General features: G+C 36.7%; 1 protein-coding gene across 5 annotated transcripts in view; it reads right to left on the reverse strand.

Moving 5' to 3' along the window:
- The window catches only part of LAMA2 (laminin subunit alpha 2), a 637,158-nt gene that overhangs the window by 328,367 nt on the left and 289,767 nt on the right, over positions 1-19,024 (reverse strand). For all 5 annotated transcript variants that reach the window (XM_045066381.1, XM_045066380.1, XM_045066378.1 and 2 more), the window contains exon 12: positions 16,802-16,975. In XM_045066381.1, the coding sequence (XP_044922316.1) occupies positions 16,802-16,975 (174 nt within the window). The remainder of the gene's footprint in view (positions 1-16,801; positions 16,976-19,024) is intronic.

Consider the following 19,024-nt stretch of genomic DNA (forward strand, 5'->3'; position numbering starts at 1 on the left):
TATCTACGTTGTTGCAAAAGTTGGGTATTCATCCTTTCTGATGGCTGAGTAATATTTCATTGTATATATGGACCACATCTTCTTTATCCATTCACCTACTGAAGGGCATCTTGGCTCTTTCGACAGTTTGGCTATTGTGGACATTGCTGCTATGAACATTGGGGTGCTTGTGGCCCTTCTTTTTACTACATCTGTATTTTTGGGATAAATACCCAGTAGTGCAATTGCTGGGTCACAGGGTAGCTCTATTTTTAACTTTTTGAGGAACCCCACACTGTTTACCAAAGTGGCTGAAAAAAATGTTCATCATCATTAGCCATAAGGGAACAGGATCTAGTTTCCCCCAGGAAACTACACTTTAGGGAGGACTATTTCTCATGTCCGGTGGTCAGAAGTCTCAGGGGAAGAACTCAGGAAAGGCCTGATTCAGCCAGTAGTAGTAGAAGGGGTACTGAGAGAAGTTTCTTACAGAAGTCGATGCTTGGGCTGCATTTTGAAGGATGAATAGAAGTTAGTCTCTCAGAAAAACAGGAGAAGCGAATTTCAGACAAAAATAAAAAATAAAAACCGTGAAATAGGAAAGTACAAGAGAGTATGGGATACGTATGGGCATTTTATTAGCCGGACCCCAGGTTTCCTCCTGAGCTACAAGTCCGGACTGGTCTTAGAGCTTTCACTTAATCCTTAAGGAAACAGGATTTTTTAAACAGGAAACTGAGGCAATCAAATTGGAGTTTCATAAAGATCTACCTCGATCTGGCATGTGAGTTAAGTATTAGATTGGGGAAGCTTGAGGTAGAATGAAAGTTCTATGGCTTTTTTTTTTAATCTAGGTAGAAAATGATGTGGGCCGAGCAGCAACTGCTCAGTGTCTTGAATCATTTTAGTAGCTTTGCTCTGACACATCTCAGATTTTCTATGTCTGGGCTTATGTATCATCAGTGCATCTGGATATGGACAATAGCTCAGCTGAGAAACATTTGTTTCTTTTCAATTAATGTCATGTAGTCACCTTATTATACTTTATAGAGTTACTATGTCATTGTTAGGAGTCAGCTGATTGCATGATTCTCCTTGGTGTTAGAATCATAAACTTAAATCTGCAGGAGGTTTTGTACCATGTTTCTCCAAATCCTAGGTTTCTTCAGGGGAAACTGCAGATGAGGTCAATAGAGACAGAGCTCCTAGCCCTGTCACTCCCTATAACCAGAACAAATTCTGCCAGCAACACCATTGCCATCAAAACCATTGCCTATCCTACCACACCCAACACTGTCCTGTCACCCACCTAAACCATTGTTCTTGTTTTTGCATGTTCTGATTAAGACTGTGTCTGAAAAACAGTTTCTGCTGCTAAGGTCCTATAACCTTTGCTCCCCCGAATTCACCAGTGAAGAATGGAGGCCCAGTGAAGGGAAGGGTCTGCCTGTGGTTATACTGTCTACTGGGCTAGCTGAGCTCTCATGGCAAAGCTGTTAATCCATATTCAGGGAGAGCTGGAACCTCTTCTAGAATCTTAAAGTGTCCTCAACCCCCATGTTATATTCTGGTCCTGTCCAGTGTCCTTATTTCAAATATTAATGGCAGTACAGCTTAGATTTCCTATTAAAAAAAAAAAAAAAAACGGCTTCTAAGATTCACTTTTTCCTATGTGAGTGTGTATTGTTGTGTGTATTATAGGTGTGTTTCTGTTTGTAATGAGGTTGATAAATAGATTCAGATTTACATATTTTGTGGTGACAAAAGAAGGGGTTATTTTAAGGTTTCCTTGTATAGGTTAAACTACTGAGCAAGAAAGTCAACGTCTGAATTCAGACTAAGGCATGCCACATGATTCTTTTTTGTTGTTTTGTTTTAAATGTTGGGAATTTTAAGTTCAGGAACCCTCTAGAGATGCTTAGCATATCATTAGTAGTTTCTCAAAGGAGTCATAAAAGAGTGGCCCTCAAAATTTTATGGGTCAAGAGTCACTTGGGGAGGTTATTAAAGCGTAGATTTCCACCCATCTCCCCCAGGTCTTCTGACTGAGTGAATCTGGAATGGGGAGGGGGTCAATAATCCGTTTGCTATAAAGAGGTGACGTGATGTAGAGGGGCACCAGACTTGAGAGACTACTGTGGCCATAACTAGACCTCAGACAAGGCTAGCTTATTGGTGAGTCTGAACTTTCTAACCTGACATATCTGCTTTAAGTGAAAAGACGGCACTGCATGTCAGGCACATGCAATCAAAGCCATTCCTGCTACGTCTTATGGGATCTACCTGCCCGCAGAGAATTCACGTGTTTGGCACAACCGAAGATGGTTTCTTGTTTCAAACACTCATTCCACCCGTCATCCTCCAAATATCTGCTAGAGAATGACATACAGTAAATTTGCTCCAATGTTTCCTGTGTAAAGTTTTGAAAGAGTTTGGGATCAAGAGCAGAATCATGATTGGATATTAACATAATCAAATTGTATCTCTCTCCTTGTTTTGAAAGTAAAAACAAAATAAAGCATTTTGACTTTTATACGAAATCATCACATCTCCATTTAAAACTATTTGATATAAGAAGAACAATGCCCTGCTTATTTCTTTTCCTGTGATGATGAGTAAAAATAAGCTTAAAGCAGCAAATGGCTCCAGGGACCTTCAATGGCCTATAAAGCTTTTTGGTTGTCGGCTATTTCCAGTGCTATTTCATCATAAAGGACTTACTTCCCGAACACCGAGGCTGATGATCACTTCGTACCCAGCCCCAGATGAAAACTGGAGAAAAGACATTTACTCAAAGATCAGACTACCTCTTGATAAATTTGGACTAAAAGAGAGATATCCTAATAGACAGTTAGTTTCTAAATTAAAATACACTAAAAATTAAATAAATATGAAGAGATTCTTTCTACCTTTCCCTTTCCTGCTCTCTTTCTTTCTTTCTTTTTTCTTTCATGTCTCCTTTCTTCTTTTTCCTTCCTTCTCTCCTTCCTTCCTATGTGTGTATAGCCTTTCTAAAATTTCAATAAAATACTGTCTGACTTCCAATTAGGTCCTTCTGGAGTTAAGGATAATCGCTAATACCGAGTGCTTCTTATTTATCACAAGGCACTGTCTTGAACAACTCTGTGAAGTGGGTATTACTATTTCTACTTTATACAAGGAGAAGCAAATGGCACAGAAGAAAACAAGTCAACTACATTATGCTCACACAGATCCTTTCTCTGAGAATGAAAGCCAACACAACCCCCTATTCTTGTGTTAGTGCTGGGAATAAGCATAATTCCAAACCCCTATTTTAAACCATTCTCCAAACAAGCTCCAAGAAAACCTGGTTCACAGGCTGCGATCCACCCAAGCTGGCTCGCTCATAGACTAACTAAACGCTCTTCAACAATTACTTCAGGACTCTGGTCTCACTCTCACTCATTTTTGACAAAGCTGAGGCTATGGTATCATAAACTCTGCCCAGTTGCCTTCTGTGAAAAAATCACGTTGAAATTACCCAACCTTTCCCTTAAAACCAGTGAATATCCTCCTCAGATGTTTACCCTCTAAGACACTACTAACACTCTGTCAAGGTGGCTGGTGTTCCCCTTACTGTAGTACCTTCATAAACTTAATTTTGTTTGGTCAACAGATTTTTTGGGGGGAAGTTGGCAGCTCACATCTGTCTAATACTTATGAGGACTGGAATATCGTATTTTGTTATAGATGCAATAACACTTTCTCCGCTAACTCTTTTCAAACCAAAATATCACTACAGCAGAAAAAGAAAAGTCATATCAAGCTTCAATAACTGCTTAAAGAACTTTTGGTATTTATTGAAAATAAAAAATGAGAAATTAAACTATTTATACTTACATGATTCCTAAACCAACAATTTTTACAAAACTTGTCTACAAATAAAGAAGTCTGAGCGATTCTCCCAGCCTACATGAAATATAAGCTGTGGAATTTAATAAGATTAAATTAATTAAAGATACATACTCCTAAATTTAAAATATATATATATATATATATATATATATATGCTTGTGTGTATATTACAAGCATCTTCAATGAAAGAAAATATTTTTATTCCAAAATTTTACTCCATCAGGAGACCAACAAGAATAAGGAATTCAAACACTGAAAGCAGCAAACAAAAACGGGATGGGGAGTGGGATGGCAGGGGGAGGAAGCAAAACCTGTTATCTCAAAATGATGAGGTAGCCAGGAAGTAGTTCTTCTTCTTAATAAGGGAAACGTCATTTGGTAAATATTTCAGGTGTGAGCACTCAACATACAAGAGTTCCCATTTCTTTGGAAATAGCTGTAAATATATTCATCTGAGTAAAACAATCATCTGTGTCTAGTCATGCATGCTCTCTGCTCCTGCGGTTGTCACTGCTGTCGATCTCAAGTTGAAAGGTAATGGCCTCATGATTCAAGGAAACTGCTGAAGTGTGTACTCAGGCTTCAGTTGGAGAGATGGGTTCATTTATCATCATAATAAGCTATTACCATCGAGAGGTCACAACTCATTGAAGAGACAGTCAGTCTAATTGGCTCAATTCCATTAGCTTTTGACGTGCCTCAAGGAGATAAGCACTCTTTTGCAGGTAATTTTCAATCACCCAACAAACTACTTGTTTAATAATTCATCACATTTCAGATTGGGGTCTTATCACATAGCTCCTTTTTCCATGTGGCAAATGTTGGATTTCAAGTAAATGGAATCAGAGACCTGGGTAATAGAAGAGCTTCCAACAAAGTAAAGTAAGACAGCACCTGCTTGACTCAACTTCTACTGCTGGAAGTGATGAGAAAACCTCAGGAATAAAAATGTGAACTTTATGCTTCTATGGTAGGCACTGCTGACAATAATGGAATTTCCTGAAAGTATCTGGAAAGATAAGTGTACTATTCCAATCCTTGTGATTAATTAAGCTTGTCAACCCATTTTTAGCTTGTAAGATTGGGACACTTAATACTTATTTAAATGATCACATTAAAGCAGTAATTTTTACAACAAAGTCTACAATAGAGAAGCAATAGTTTATAACAGATCAAATTAAAAATAAAGGCTGTTCTACTTAAAATACCTTATTTTACATCTTTGATAATCTGTTCACTGAAGGCATAGACACTCTAGAGGCAAACTCCCCTCAATTTAAATGCTAGTTGTGACTCTAAACAGCTAACCTTATAATTGTAAATATATATTCTTGTTCTCCACTAGTTTTTGCACAAAAGGTGAGCATATATGTACTATTCTACTTTCAGGCTAAATTACTTAACAATATATTTTGGATCATTCCATATTAGCCTATTTAGAATTTCTTTCCTTATTTAAAATTTTATAGCATTTGGTTACTCAAACTTATTTAATTTGTCTCTCAATGAAAGACATTTTTTATGGGCACCAAAAACATTTATGAATGAATGACTTTGCATTTCTTATGTTTATATACACTTGTAGGATAAATTTCCAGAAGGGAAATATGCAAGCACATGTACATTTGTAACTCTGGCAAAGATTTCTAAGTTGGTTTTCTTGGATTGCATCTATGTATATCCTCACTACCAATATATAAGGATCTTTGCCCCCTTTTGTTTTAAAGATTTATTTATTTATTTGAGAGAGAGAGAGAGAGCATGAGCAGGAGGGACAGAGGGAGAAAGAGAGAAAGAGAATCTCAAGCAGACTCTGAGCTGCGAGCAGAACCTGAGTTAGGGCTCAATCCCAGGACCCTGAAACCAGGGCCTGAGCTGAAACCAAGAGTCAGACACTTAATCAACTGAGCCACCCAAGCGCCCCAGGATCTTTGTCTTTTTAAAGTCTCAGTAATTCTGTGCTATCCATTTTTTTTCCTCTTTTCTAAAATGGATGACAAATGATTTCCTGGTGTAGTTATCATACTGAGTCAGGTTAAACACTGTTTCATATCTTTCCATTTTCATGCAGTAATAATTAGCAAACATCACTCTATTACGTTTAAGTCATATAGCATACATTCCCTTTTCTATAAACTGTATCTGTTGCCCATTTTTCTGTTGGACTATTGGCTTTTCTCATCAATTTCAATAACCTCTTTAGATATTAGATTAGCCTTCTGTCTCTGCAAATTATAAGAAGGAAATGTGGAATTTTTAAAAAAGAATTGGTATCTTATCAGTTGTATACTTTTGCTAGCACTGCCATATGAACGTAGGACACATGGAGTGTCCTAAATAATGGAAATTCATTATCTCACGGTTCTGGAGGATTTCAGTCCTAAGTCAAGGTGTTGGCAGGGTTGGTTCCTCCTGGGGCTGAGGGAGAGGCCTCTGTTTTATGTTTCCCTCTCTGGATCGTATCTGGCTGTCTTCATGCTCCCATAGACATTCTCCCTGTACGAGGGTCTGTCTCTAAATTTTCCCTTTTCATAAGGACACCAATATTATTGAATTGGGATCTATCTTAATGATCACCTTAATAATATTATAGCTGCAGGCTGTTGATTGTGTTTATCATGCTTATAAAATTTACTTCTCTAATCAGTTACTGATGGGCAGAAATCGCAAATTCCTTTACATACTAGGCCTTCAGTGAAGCAGGAATAGTGAGACATTTATCAAGTCATTTGCTTGGAATGACATGAAGTGATGATTTTTAGCTTTATTTTGGTACATTCAAGATAAAGTATAAAACATTCTGCAGGCTTCTCAAAAATCTAGTTAACTGATCAAATTTCTTCACAGCTGCAAACCCACTGCTTAATTCATATAATCTACTTATTTGCTAAAATTAACTCTCTGTGATTGTGCATTTTTATCTTTAATGGTATCTTGTCCCTTACCACCACTAGATACTCTGTCAGACAGTAGGAAATAGGGGATAGAGTGCTCTTCAACAAACATCTTTAATTGATACAGACTATCTTTGATATAAATTCCTACAGTGCACAGTTATAGAAAGTCCTGAGGAAATTGGCATTTATTGAACAGCTTTTGGGTGCTAAGGGCATTTTAGAGGGCTTTGCCCAATTCTAAGGCTGGAACTCTCATTTGGTAGATAATGAAGGACTCAACTAAATTATGGAATGTGTCCAGATCATAAGACTAATAAGGTAGATATCTGGAATTTGAATCAGATCTGTGAAAGGCATAAGGACCAAAACACTAAAAATAACTGACTGTGACTTCTCCTTACTTAATTAATCCCCTTCAATCAATTCTCATGAAAAGGCAGAAAGAAAATAATGTAGGAGTTTGCTAGCCAATGATCAAGGAGTCAGCAGGATGGTCTTTTCCAAGGGCTGCGATGGAAGAACCTGTTCCAGGTTTTTGTCCTTGGTTTCTAGATGGCCATCCTTTCTGTGTCTTTATGACATCTTCTTCTTAACACGTATCTGTCTTTCATCCTTCCCTACCAACTTGAGCTCCTGTATCAAAACCAACAATTCATCAGTTCCTGTGCTTTTTCACTGAGCTCCACACAGAATACCCATAAAGTGTTATTAATAAAAATGGAGGAAAAAATTGTAGTTTTACATTAAGATTTGATTGAAACTCTTTCAAATTGGTGTTGATTTTGCTTTCTTTGGTTTTGAGATGGGGAATGGAGGTTGAAGAAGGGAGAACATTTACATTCTTATTATAGCATAGTCTTTTCATAATTTCTTTTTTTTTCTTTTCATAATTTCAATGAAAACTGTATATAAAGGGTACTTGAAATTCTATTTTAAGTCTGTGTGTCTTGTTATTATTCAGTAACCACTGTGTTAAGCCCAGGGCTAAAGAGATGACTAGCCTGAGGTCCTGTGTTAGGCAGCAATCAGTGGAGAAAACATTATTTTATACTGTTTGGATACTCTTAATTTCATATCATAGGAACAAATTTCCCTCTGGCATCATATTCCTTTCACCAGAAGAACTTTCTACATTTCTTCTAACTATGTATAGTTGGTGAAAAAAAGTAGTTAAGCCTTTATTTCTCTGAAAAACTCTTTGTTCGCCTACCTTTTTGAGAATATTTTGGCCTACTAAAGAATTCTGGATTGACTTTTTTGTGTGTTGTTGTTTCTTTTCCCTCTGATACTTTAAAAAGCTGTGTACTATATTCTAGTTCACATTCTGGCTGACAAGAATCTTCTATTTTTCTTATCTTTGTTCTTCTATACATGTTGTACTTATTTTCCTTTGACTGCTTTTAAGATTCTCTGTCTTCCTCTTTTTTTTTTTTTTTTCATTTAATTCAATTCATATATGCTTTGGCATGATTTCTTATCATTTTAAGATCTGTTTTCATTGACTGATTTTCTTCCTGGTTATGGTTCAACTGCTCTGGCTTGTTCACATGCTTGGTAATTTTTGATTTGATGCCAGACATGCTGAATTTTACATTGTTGGGTGTTGGATTTTGTTGTAATTAAGTAATATTGGACTTTGTTCTGACATGCAGTTAATTTACTTGGGACAAGTTGATTTCTTTTAAGGTTTGCTTTCGAGATGTGTTAGGGTGAATTTAGAACAGTCTGTAATCCCCGGGCTAATTTAACCCTTCTACTAAGACAACAGTCTCTCAGCACATTACCTGACATCCTTCCCATTATGAAGATAAGTCCATATTAGGTGGTGGAAAAATGAACTATTACCACCTCTGTGTTAGCTCCAAGAATTGTTTCCGTTTGTTACTTATTGGTATTTCTTTCACCAGCCTTCAGGGATCTTCTCCCTCCCATCTCAATACTTAGCCAGGCTGGAGGTCTTGCTTATAGCTTTACAGCTGTCTCTCTCCACGTCTCTCTCTGGATATCTGTTGGTTTGTTTGTCTCTCTCCCTCTCTCTCCCCATATCCCTTTTCTCCAATATCCTGTTCCATGATTTCTAACCTTCATAACCTCCAATCTCTACCTTTCAAATCCTGATAATAGGGTTTTCCCTCCATACACTTGGAACTGCACCCATGCAATAATCTGAGACAGTTGTAAGCTTTACTTCATTTGTTTCTCTTTTCTGAGAGACCACAGACCCCATACAATTTGTTGTCTAGTGTCTTAAAATTTTTGTTTCACACTTTTTCTTAAGTTTTCTTATTTAAGGCAGGTAGGTAAATTGATATTCTACTATTTAGTTATTGTCAGAAGCAAAAAAATCCAATGTATTATTTTTGATAAGCATTTTTAGAATGATTTTTGAAATTACAGTCTTTGCTTCAATCAGAATTTATTTTTATGTATAATGTAGGGATGCAAATTTTTTTTCTTCTGTTTTTAGATAACCAATGCATGAATAGCACTTATTACATGCCCTATTGTATCAATATCACCTGCAAAGTCTGTTTTGTCAAAAATCAAGTATCCATGGGATAATTCTGGGCTTTTTTCCTCAGTTTTCTTTCTTTCTCTTTCTTTCTTTCTTTCTTTCTTTCTTTCTTTCTTTCTTTCTTTCTTTCTGGTTTATTTATTTATTTGGGCAGGGGCTGGGCAAAAGCAAAGGGGAGGAAAAGTATAGGGAGAAGGCAAGAAAGAGAGAGCCAGAGCCCCACTTAGGGCTTGATCCTACAACCCTGAGATCATGACCTGATGCTTAACTGAGTCATTTAGGCTCCCTTCTCAGTTCCATTTTATCTATTTTGCATTTTTTATCTTTTTTTTCACACGAATTGCCTTTTGTCTTATTCTGTCTTTTTAAAATAAGTCCTAAGTCCTTATATCAGAAAAGTTTTGATTAAAAATCCATCTCCAGTTTTTGTTTTAGAATTTTCTCGAATTATTCTTCTTCCTTTGCTTTTCCGTATAAATTTAATCATTGGTACTTTTAATATTTTTTGCTATTATAAAGGACTGATTATAAAAGTATTTTGAACTTTTTTTGCTGATGTAAAGAAATACAATGGGCTTTCATAAATTAATTTTGTATACAGTTCCCCTTTTGATTCATTTATTAAATATTTTATCTTCTATTTTTTATCTTTTGAGTTCATAAAACAGATAATCCTATCATCTACAAATGGTGGTTTTATTTCTTCCCTTCTAATCTCCATATATCTCTTATTTCCTATCTTGTTGAACCATCTAGGTCTTCCAGTACAATGTTAAAAAAAAGTGATCATAGTGAAAATTGTTTCATGTTTGTGATCTTAAAGAAGTTGTACAGTATTTTATATTAAATATTTGCTATTTCTTTTTGTGTAGATACTCTTCATCAGCTAAAGAAGTGCCTTTCCAATCTTTGCAATTTTTAAATTTTCTTCATTTTTATTTATTTTTAAAAAATTTTTAGAAAAGATTTTATTTATCACAGACAGAGATCACAAGTAGGCAGAGAGAGAGAGACGAGGAAGCAGCCTCCCCACCGAGCAGAGATCCCAATGTGGGGCTTGATCCCAGGACCCTGGGATCATGACCTGAGCCGAAGGCAGAGGCTTTAACCTACTAAGCCACCCAGGCGCCCCTGAAATTTTTTTTAAAACCTCATGAATCATTTAATTTTGCCTATTTCTTTTTCTGCATCTACTGAGATCAATCATTTTACTTTTCTCTCTCTTTAGTCAGCCAATATGGCCAATTACTTAAACTGATTTTCTGATATTTAACCAACCTGAACTCTTATGACAAAGGCAATGTGGTCAATTTTGTTTTGCCATTTTTATATATTACAAATTCAGACTGGTTATGCTTTGTTTAGGATCTATTTGCATGAGTGACTTTGGATAGGGATTCTTTTTCATAACTCTCTTGAAGGCTTGATATCAAGCATAAAATTGCTCAAGGAGTAATCCCCATGATTCTGTACTCTAGAAAACTTGTATAAGATTGATTCTTTTTTTTTTTTTAGGTTTGAATAGTGATTGAAATTACCCATAAACAAAATAGACCTGGTGGTCTCTTATTGGGAAGATTTCCTTGACTATTAATTCACTTGTTTTAATATTGATATTACTTCTAGGATTTTCCCCTTGAACCAGGTTTATTAATTTTTATTTTTCTAGAAATTTTTTATTTTTATAAATAACTAAATTTATTGTGTGTAAAGTTTTCATGATTTTCTTTATTATTATTATTTTATGAAGTAATTTTAGTTATGTCCATATTTACATTTCTAAAATCATTTATGTATATCTTTACCCACTTTTTTTCCCTATAAATTATGCTAGAGCTTTGTAATTCCTCTAAAAACAACTTTTTGGGGGCTCCTGGGTGGCTCAGTGGGTTAAGCCGCTGCCTTCGGCTCAGGTCATGATCCCAGTGTCCTGGGATCAAGTCCCACAATGGCCTCCTTGCACAGCAGGGAGCCTGCTTCTCTCTCTGCCTCTCCCTGCCACTTCGCCTGCTTGTGCACTCTTTCTCTCTCTCTGACAAATAAATAAATAAAATCTTAAAAAAAATAAATAAAAATAAAAAAAACAGATATCTGTTTTCTATTTCATTAATTTGCATTTATATAAACTCATATCTTTATTGTTTCATTCCTTATGCTTCCCTTTGGATAAGCTGCTTAGACATTTCTATGCCAAAGCCAAACGCTTTACAAGTACTCATAAACAAAAAAAAAAAAAAAAAAAAAACCTAGTAGAAAAGGGCTTAACACATCTGGATTCCAGTCTTGAGTGTCATACTACTTGGGATATCTTGGCTTATCAGCTGATAACCTTGGTCATGTATCTTAAGATAGATGCATAAATGCACAAGTTGAATATTTTAGTTGACATCTTTTGTGCAGAATCTATATAACCATTACCTCTCTTGACCTGGACTACTTTTGTTGGCAACCATATCCCAAAGTTAACTGAGGCTGATATTACTGTTAAGTAAACTCCTTGCTGTTAAACTGAATGCTTCCCTATCTGGTACATATTCAGTTGCTCAGTTGTAAACACTGATCTTTGTCCCCACTGCACTTTGTTATAAGGTGCTGCAAACAAAATAACCCATATGAATATTAAAATGCTCTTTTATGCCAAAATTTGAATTCTAAAATTAGTGCTTTATCCATTTAATCAGGAAAAATATCAAGATACTGTTATGATAAGGTTAGGTAAGTTTGTGAGACCTTGAGTCCTTGTAGGTGGCATAATTTTGCATAGCAGACTTTACCATAGCTACGGGCAACAAGTGAGTTCTCGGCTTTTTTTTTTTTTTTTTTTTGAAGATTTTATTTATTTATTTGACAGACGGAGATCACAAGTAGGCAGAGAGGCAGGCAGAGAGAGAGGGAAGCAGGTTCCCAGCTGAGCAGAGAGCCCGATGCGGGGCTTGATCCCAGGATCCTGGGATCATGACCTAAGCCCAAGGCAGAGGCTTAACACACTGAGCCACCCAGGTGCCCCTTTTTTAAAATAAATATATTTCTTTATATACCCCTAACACTTCATTTGGTTAGTTCTAGGCAGCAAATCTTCTTGACACTTCTCTACTGCCAAATCATTCTTAATGAGATCTGATTTATGAAATAAAAATTCAATCACAGTTGATTTGTCCTATTTACCTTTTTGGCCATGCCATTCTCTACCTACACAGTATCTTCTCAATTAATCCATTTGGTAATCCAAGGCTGAACTGGAGGAAGTTAAGGATGGGAGATCGGATTTGACCTTTACTTTTGAATAATTGTAAGTCACAAATACACATTCTGCTGTTGAGAGGAGAGGGGATCATGCTTATCAGTTTCTAATTATTTTCATCATGCTTGAAGTCATTTCTCAACCCTGACATAAATCCTAAGTCAAGAGTCATTTCTGAACAAACTAATCAAAACTACTTCCATTGTTGTTGTTAAGCACAGAGCATCAATCACAAAGTATTTGTTGAGCTCCTTTTATGTGCCAAGAAGAACCACCCTGTCCTGTGAATCTCAAACATCAATCTCCTTCAAATCCACAGCTTCAATTTGAGATCTGAGCGACAGAACTGAAAGTCAAGCAAGCACAACAGAGAAGCACCAGAGATTACTTTTAGAAGCCAGATGCTATTTTGTCAGCAGGCTCATAATGTGCATCTTAAGCTAGGCTTTAGGTACTCTTGGCAACGACATGAAACCATTTACAAGCTTCCCTAAGCTAGAAACAGAAAAAGGCGACGTAATGTTGTAGAAAATAAGCATTGTTCTGTAAAGAACAAATCACATAAGATTAATTTAATAATGCTCCGAGACAGAACTGTAAACCTTAATGGTAATGTGGGAATAGTAGACAGTCCAAGCCAGATTCTCAGGGAATTTTACAGATGTGAAGAGAATTGTTTTTGGAAGCTGCATTAACTATTTCAGACCACTAGGGTAACCTTAAGTAAATGACTATTTCGATGTTCCAATAGCACTTAGTTTACTAAAGCAGTAAATTATTCCAACTCCGAAATACCCTGTTTCTGAATAGTTGCTGTAGCCTGTAGCAAATCAGCAGGATGCCGTTCTCTAGTTCCTTCCATTCGTGCCTAGTCCCAAGCTTAAACCGATGCCCTACAACCAGGCATTAACTCTTGCCAAGCATTTTGAAAATGAAATGCTGCATAGTATACAACCCTGTGGGTGCCTGACTAAATCCTCTTTGACTCTATTGAGTGAGGGGTGAGGGGGAATTAACACTGGATTGTGCCAATTGTGCTAAATAATGACCCACATGTGAGGGGGAAAAAAAAAAAACCAACATTTTCAAGATTGCTGTTGAGGAATTAATTCATAACTGAGATAGTGGAAATATTTAGATTGGCAGTATAAAAGTGTGCTGTGTTCTTCCAGGCCTCATGGACTATCCCTCCACATACTGACATCCAGTTCTGTGTGCCTCATGATCCCAGAAAGAGTCTGCAGCCAGTAAAAATGTTTCTTAGGATAAGAAATCTTCCTTCGCTAAATTGGCAAGTGTGCTTGAGTTTTATCACAATTGGGCTGGACCTCTATGTCAGCAAAGTGTATCCCATGTGGGAGCAGTTCCATTATTTGGAGTTAGGTTTCTGAAAAAAGGAAGGATGCCATGTGGCAACTTCATTATACTAGAATATAGCAGCCCATCTCCCTTCTGTTTTAAGTAGCTTTATAACTAAGTGATTTGGAAAATGTTTGAAAATTGGTTATACAAATATTTAGCAAAGCTAATAGCATGCCATAAATATTTTTTGACTTAGGAATTAACACTAAAAAAGCGGAGGAGGGATGATATACCCACAGCCTCCTGGTCATGGATGTAAATGAAATTCAGTATCAAAGCAGATGCACCAGTTTCTTGATATACTATTTCTGTCAGATTCTGGCAATGGCTCTGATTTGAACAGCAATTACTGGTAAAGAATTTAGCCTCAACTGTTTAGGAAAGTGGCTTTATTGAATTTATAAACAAGGCCCTACAATTTTCCATTTCCTTAGCAAGATATTAAATCAACCACACTAAGCATGTCATCATGACTATAATTTACGTGATGTGACATGGCAGTTAAGATGCACTGAGGTAATTTGTGAGAGCTTGCAGTATTATTGTAGTATCAAAAATTTATATGGTTCAGTTATTAAGGCAAATTGTTTCATTCATACTGAAATATCTGACAGTAAACCACCAAGGGCTTCCACATTACATTAAAAAATGTCTTCCATATTCAAACAATTTGCACACCCTGTTACCATTATTTTGTTCACTGAGTGGAAGTCAAAGCACAGGCAAATACGGTTTTTTGATGTGGAAATGATCTGTGGGGGAATTGGAAGTGCTTCATTGTGGGTGGTTCTAAGAAATAGTTCAGCCAGGATAAAGGAAGTTATCTTTGGGCACCAACAACTAGGAACAGGATGTCCAAATTCTTTGCTCTGGTGCTATTTAGTATCCGATTTGCTTGCTCTCCTTATGTCAGTTTGATTTTCAGCCAACAGAAAGAAAAAGCATATGACCGAATAAAAAATATGGAAAAAGCCATAAAGAATGTTCTATTATAAGCTGTTCTTAAATAAATTTCACCACTGTAAGAAAAAATAAGACCTTTGAAACACTTCCAATTTTGACCCAAGGCTCTTCTCTGAACTCCTCAAAACAGGGGCAAAATATTTAACAGTTTGTATATTTATCTTTTTTTTCTAGCAATTTTAAGCTGTTTTATGTTATTTTATTCTTGTTAGGAATACAGGAGTTTCAAAAATAGAACAGGATAGAATGAGTTCTCATTGTAAAAGGCCTTACAAATACAAGTTTAATCGGATTTTTATTACAGCTGTAGAATTTTATGCCATATACACTGTCTCTTTTAAAGTACATATTCATTGAAAAACATGTTTTATTCATTAACACATTTTTCATAATAGCATTTAGAAGTCTGCTAAAAATAAGAAGCTGGCCACTAGTTAAATTCTTTTTTTTAATCAGCTAAAACCACCAGTTCCCATTCACTGAATATGTGAACTACTAAGTTTTTCTTTCTCGATACTCATACTCTGTGCAAGAGAACCACTAACAATAAATATATTTTGCTTGTTTTGTCAATGAAGATTTCATCAAAAACATCACTGTGTTCTTATAGGTGAAACTCAGAGGCTTACATAGCATCAAGTTGCTAAGGGAGTTTTCTGTCACCATTACAATTTCTGGTGTGAGTAGGTAATTTAACTATCAGCTGATAAGGTACTAACTTTTGCAGAACAAGCAGACCATTCAGAATTACTATACCAAATATGGTTTCTGACAAACTCTTAGGCAAAATAAAATAATATGATAAAAGCAAAGGCCTCTACCTAGGTAGAGTTCGTCCACAAAAGAAAAAAAAAAAAAACCATAAAAACAAAAACGACCTGCATTTCTGAGGCTGCTGCATTTGTTTATCTGTGTATATTTTAACGTATGTCTCAGTGGGCTTTAAAAACAAAGATGCCATTCTGACTGGTGTGAGGTGATATCTCATTGTGGTTTTGATTTGTATAAACCTGGTGATTCACAGACCTGTACCCCTGGGGATAAAAATATATGTTTATAAAAATAAAAAATTTAAAAAAAAAACAAACAAAAAAAAAAAACAAACAAAGATGCTTTCAATCTGGCACTTCTTTTAGCGTAGTTTTCTTTTTGAGCTCCAGAAAATATGTTGTTTGCATAAGCATCATGGCCAGTATTAAGTTAGTTATCTAATAAATTTAATTTCCAATTAACATTCATACAAGGTAGAAAAATTAGCTGTCTTGAATATCAGCTTTGAAATAAAATAGAAACAGAGGAGGAAAACTTCAGTAAGTATCCTACCATGGACAACTCTAGAAAAAACAGCTATTTCAAGTAAACACAACACAGTTCCTTCCAATATTCATCATTTGTTTCACAAAAGCATCGTCAAGCTTTTGCAAAAATATCCTAGAGTCTTCCTCAGTATATTCAGTCATTCAAAAAGCATAAAAATGACTTAGACACTACCTCCCCCCACTGTCCCCCTAAAAAAGTTAGCATAGAACACCAACTGTGTAAAGTTGTATATTAAAGATGCTATAGACCATTCACTTTTGGTATACATACTTCCCCCAGTGGGCCTGGGGGAAACATCCAACTTCAACTGATTTAGTTGCTTCTGGCTGCCTGATGCACCATGAATTTGTTGCGACCTTTATTTAAAAAAATACTTCAGGGACACCTGGGTGGCTCAGTTGGTTAAGCTGCTGCCTTCAGCTCAGGTTATGATCCCAGAGTCCTGGGATCAAGTTCTGCATCAGGCTCCTAGCTTGGCCAGGAGCCTGCTTCTCTCCTTGCCTCTGCCTGCCACTCTGCCTACTCTCTCTCTCACTGACAAATAAATGAATAAATAAAATCTTAAAAAAAAAAATACTTAATAAAACCCATTCTCTGTATTGATTGGCTAAAGCAAAGCAGCAAGAAGCTGGCACCGCACGGACTTACTTTGTTTCCCAGGTACGGAGCTGGTGCACTCCAGTAGTGACCCTGCGGCAAGGCACGGTGGGCTTCCTCACTGCGGATGCTGATCTGCTGAGGCAGGTCTAAGTCATCCTGCTGGGGAGCCACTTGAACATGGCCAGAGATGTCTGTCAGGTACCAGCCACGCATGTCTTGTATCTTTAAGAAAACACACGATCATCTTACTTAAGAAAAACAAAACCAAAAACCACGTCCACTTTTTTCTCTTTCCTATTCTGTATAGTGTCCAATCTTTGGAACTTAAAACAACAACACAACAACAACAAGAACAAAAAAACTATTCAAGTTGACAAAAATAGGAGAGCTGTGGAAAATGTGAAACTTATCATATGTACTCATCATAGAGTCTCATTGTGTTCTTGTTGATTCTAGGACTTTGGATAGTACTATGTAACCATGGGCTTTTATTGATCCAGTGCTTTTTATTTTTTTAAAGATTTTATTTATTTATTTGACAGAAGAGATCACAAGTAGACAGAGAGGCAGGCAGAGAGAGAGAGAGGAGGAAGCAGGCTCCCCGCTGAGCAAAGAGCCCAATGTGGGGCTCGATCCCAGGACCCTGAGATCATGACCTGAGCCGAAGGCAGCGGCTTAACCCACTGAGCCACCCAGGCACCCCGATCCAATGCTTTTTAAGAAGTTATGACTCCAAATACTTCTTTTTTAAAAATGGAAATGTGTTCAAAGTTACACAGGGATTATACTGTTATATAAATTATCAGATAGCTGGGCTCTAAACTGCATATTTTTCATTCCACTAATAATTTCCTATTGCTTATGAGAAAAATAATTACAAAAGGTTTTATACATGTATTTGTAAAACATAGGAAGAAAAGAGATAAAATATGCAAGTGCCTGAAAGGTAGCTTTGCATTGTTTTTCTACCCCTTTCATTTAATTAAATTTCAGTTTTGAGGCTTAAGGACATTCGAATCCACTAGCCTGTTGCTATGGCCACAGCTCACAATACTATACCTCATCCTTCCCGTGGGGTTTGAAGTGCTATAGGAATTCATAGCCTAGATCTTTGGCCCAGAAAAGGAAGGAGCCTTAAAGGAAAAATTAGGAACACATGATGATTTGCTCTTCCGTCTTTACATTCCGGCCGAGGGAGAGCATACAGCTACAATTCTAATTTAGACTGCCCTACCTAGTTGGGACAAAACATAAGATATGGGGTGCCTGGGTGGCTCAGTGGGTTAAGCCTCTGCCTTCAGTTCAGGTCATGATCTCAGGGTCCTGGGATGGAGCCCCGCATCGGGCTCTCTGCTCGGCAGGGAGCCTGCTTCCTCCTCTCTCTCTGCCTGCCTCTCTGCCTTCTTGTGATTTCTCTCTCTCTGTCAAATAAATAAATAAAATCTTAAAAAAAAAATACAGAGGTTTGTGGCTACCAGGGTCCCACTTAGATATGTGTGAGTGGCTTGGTGTTGTAGGTGATGGGGAGCAGAATAGTGATGATGAGAATATGTGGATAACATATTTTTAAATTTTTTTTTTCAGGTAGAGGTCATTTGATTCTCCATCTCTCAAAATTGTGGAACAGCTGGGACTAGACCTTAAGAAATGTGTTACTTCCTTCTCTTCTCTTCCCAACATCATCCTTCAGGGATTCTAAGCACAGTGAGATTCAGAGGAAGGTCTTTCCAGAAGGCTTACTGAAACACAAATATCATTTGGACCTAACTGCTAAGAAACAAGGCTAAATGTCAGTTCTGCTCTTCTGCTGGCCATGAAAGTTTGATGTTAATGGAACAGTCTAGAGCATGGGGTGAAACTTTACAAACAGGAGGGGAAGTGGGCTAGATGCCTAATTGCTATCGGTTCTATGCAATCTGCTCTGAAAGCAAATACATTTAATAGTGTACAGATTCCAATTTAGACATGAGAGGACAATCAGAAATCACTCATGGTATTTTAGACTTGACATAAAAGCAATACAGGCATAAAAGAATACTGTAGCTATGTTAAGTATTCCTTATCTGATTAAAGTTGAAGGGGTGTTTAGAAGGTAGTTTACTGCAAATGTGATATTTGTAAAGTACAACCCTGGTCCTATCACTCCCCTGATAAAATATCCCAGTATATTCTTATACTTCTCCAAGTATAAGAATCTAACTTAGCATTCGCAACCCTAGCGGTAGAGTTTCTCATTCTCCTCTAGGCTTCTCTTTCTCCAGCTTGCATCTG

This window comes from Mustela putorius, unplaced genomic scaffold (genome assembly GCF_011764305.1).
Source record: "Mustela putorius furo isolate JIRA1106 unplaced genomic scaffold, ASM1176430v1.1 tig00003863_pilon_pilon_pilon, whole genome shotgun sequence".
Taxonomy (NCBI): Eukaryota; Metazoa; Chordata; class Mammalia; order Carnivora; family Mustelidae; genus Mustela; species Mustela putorius.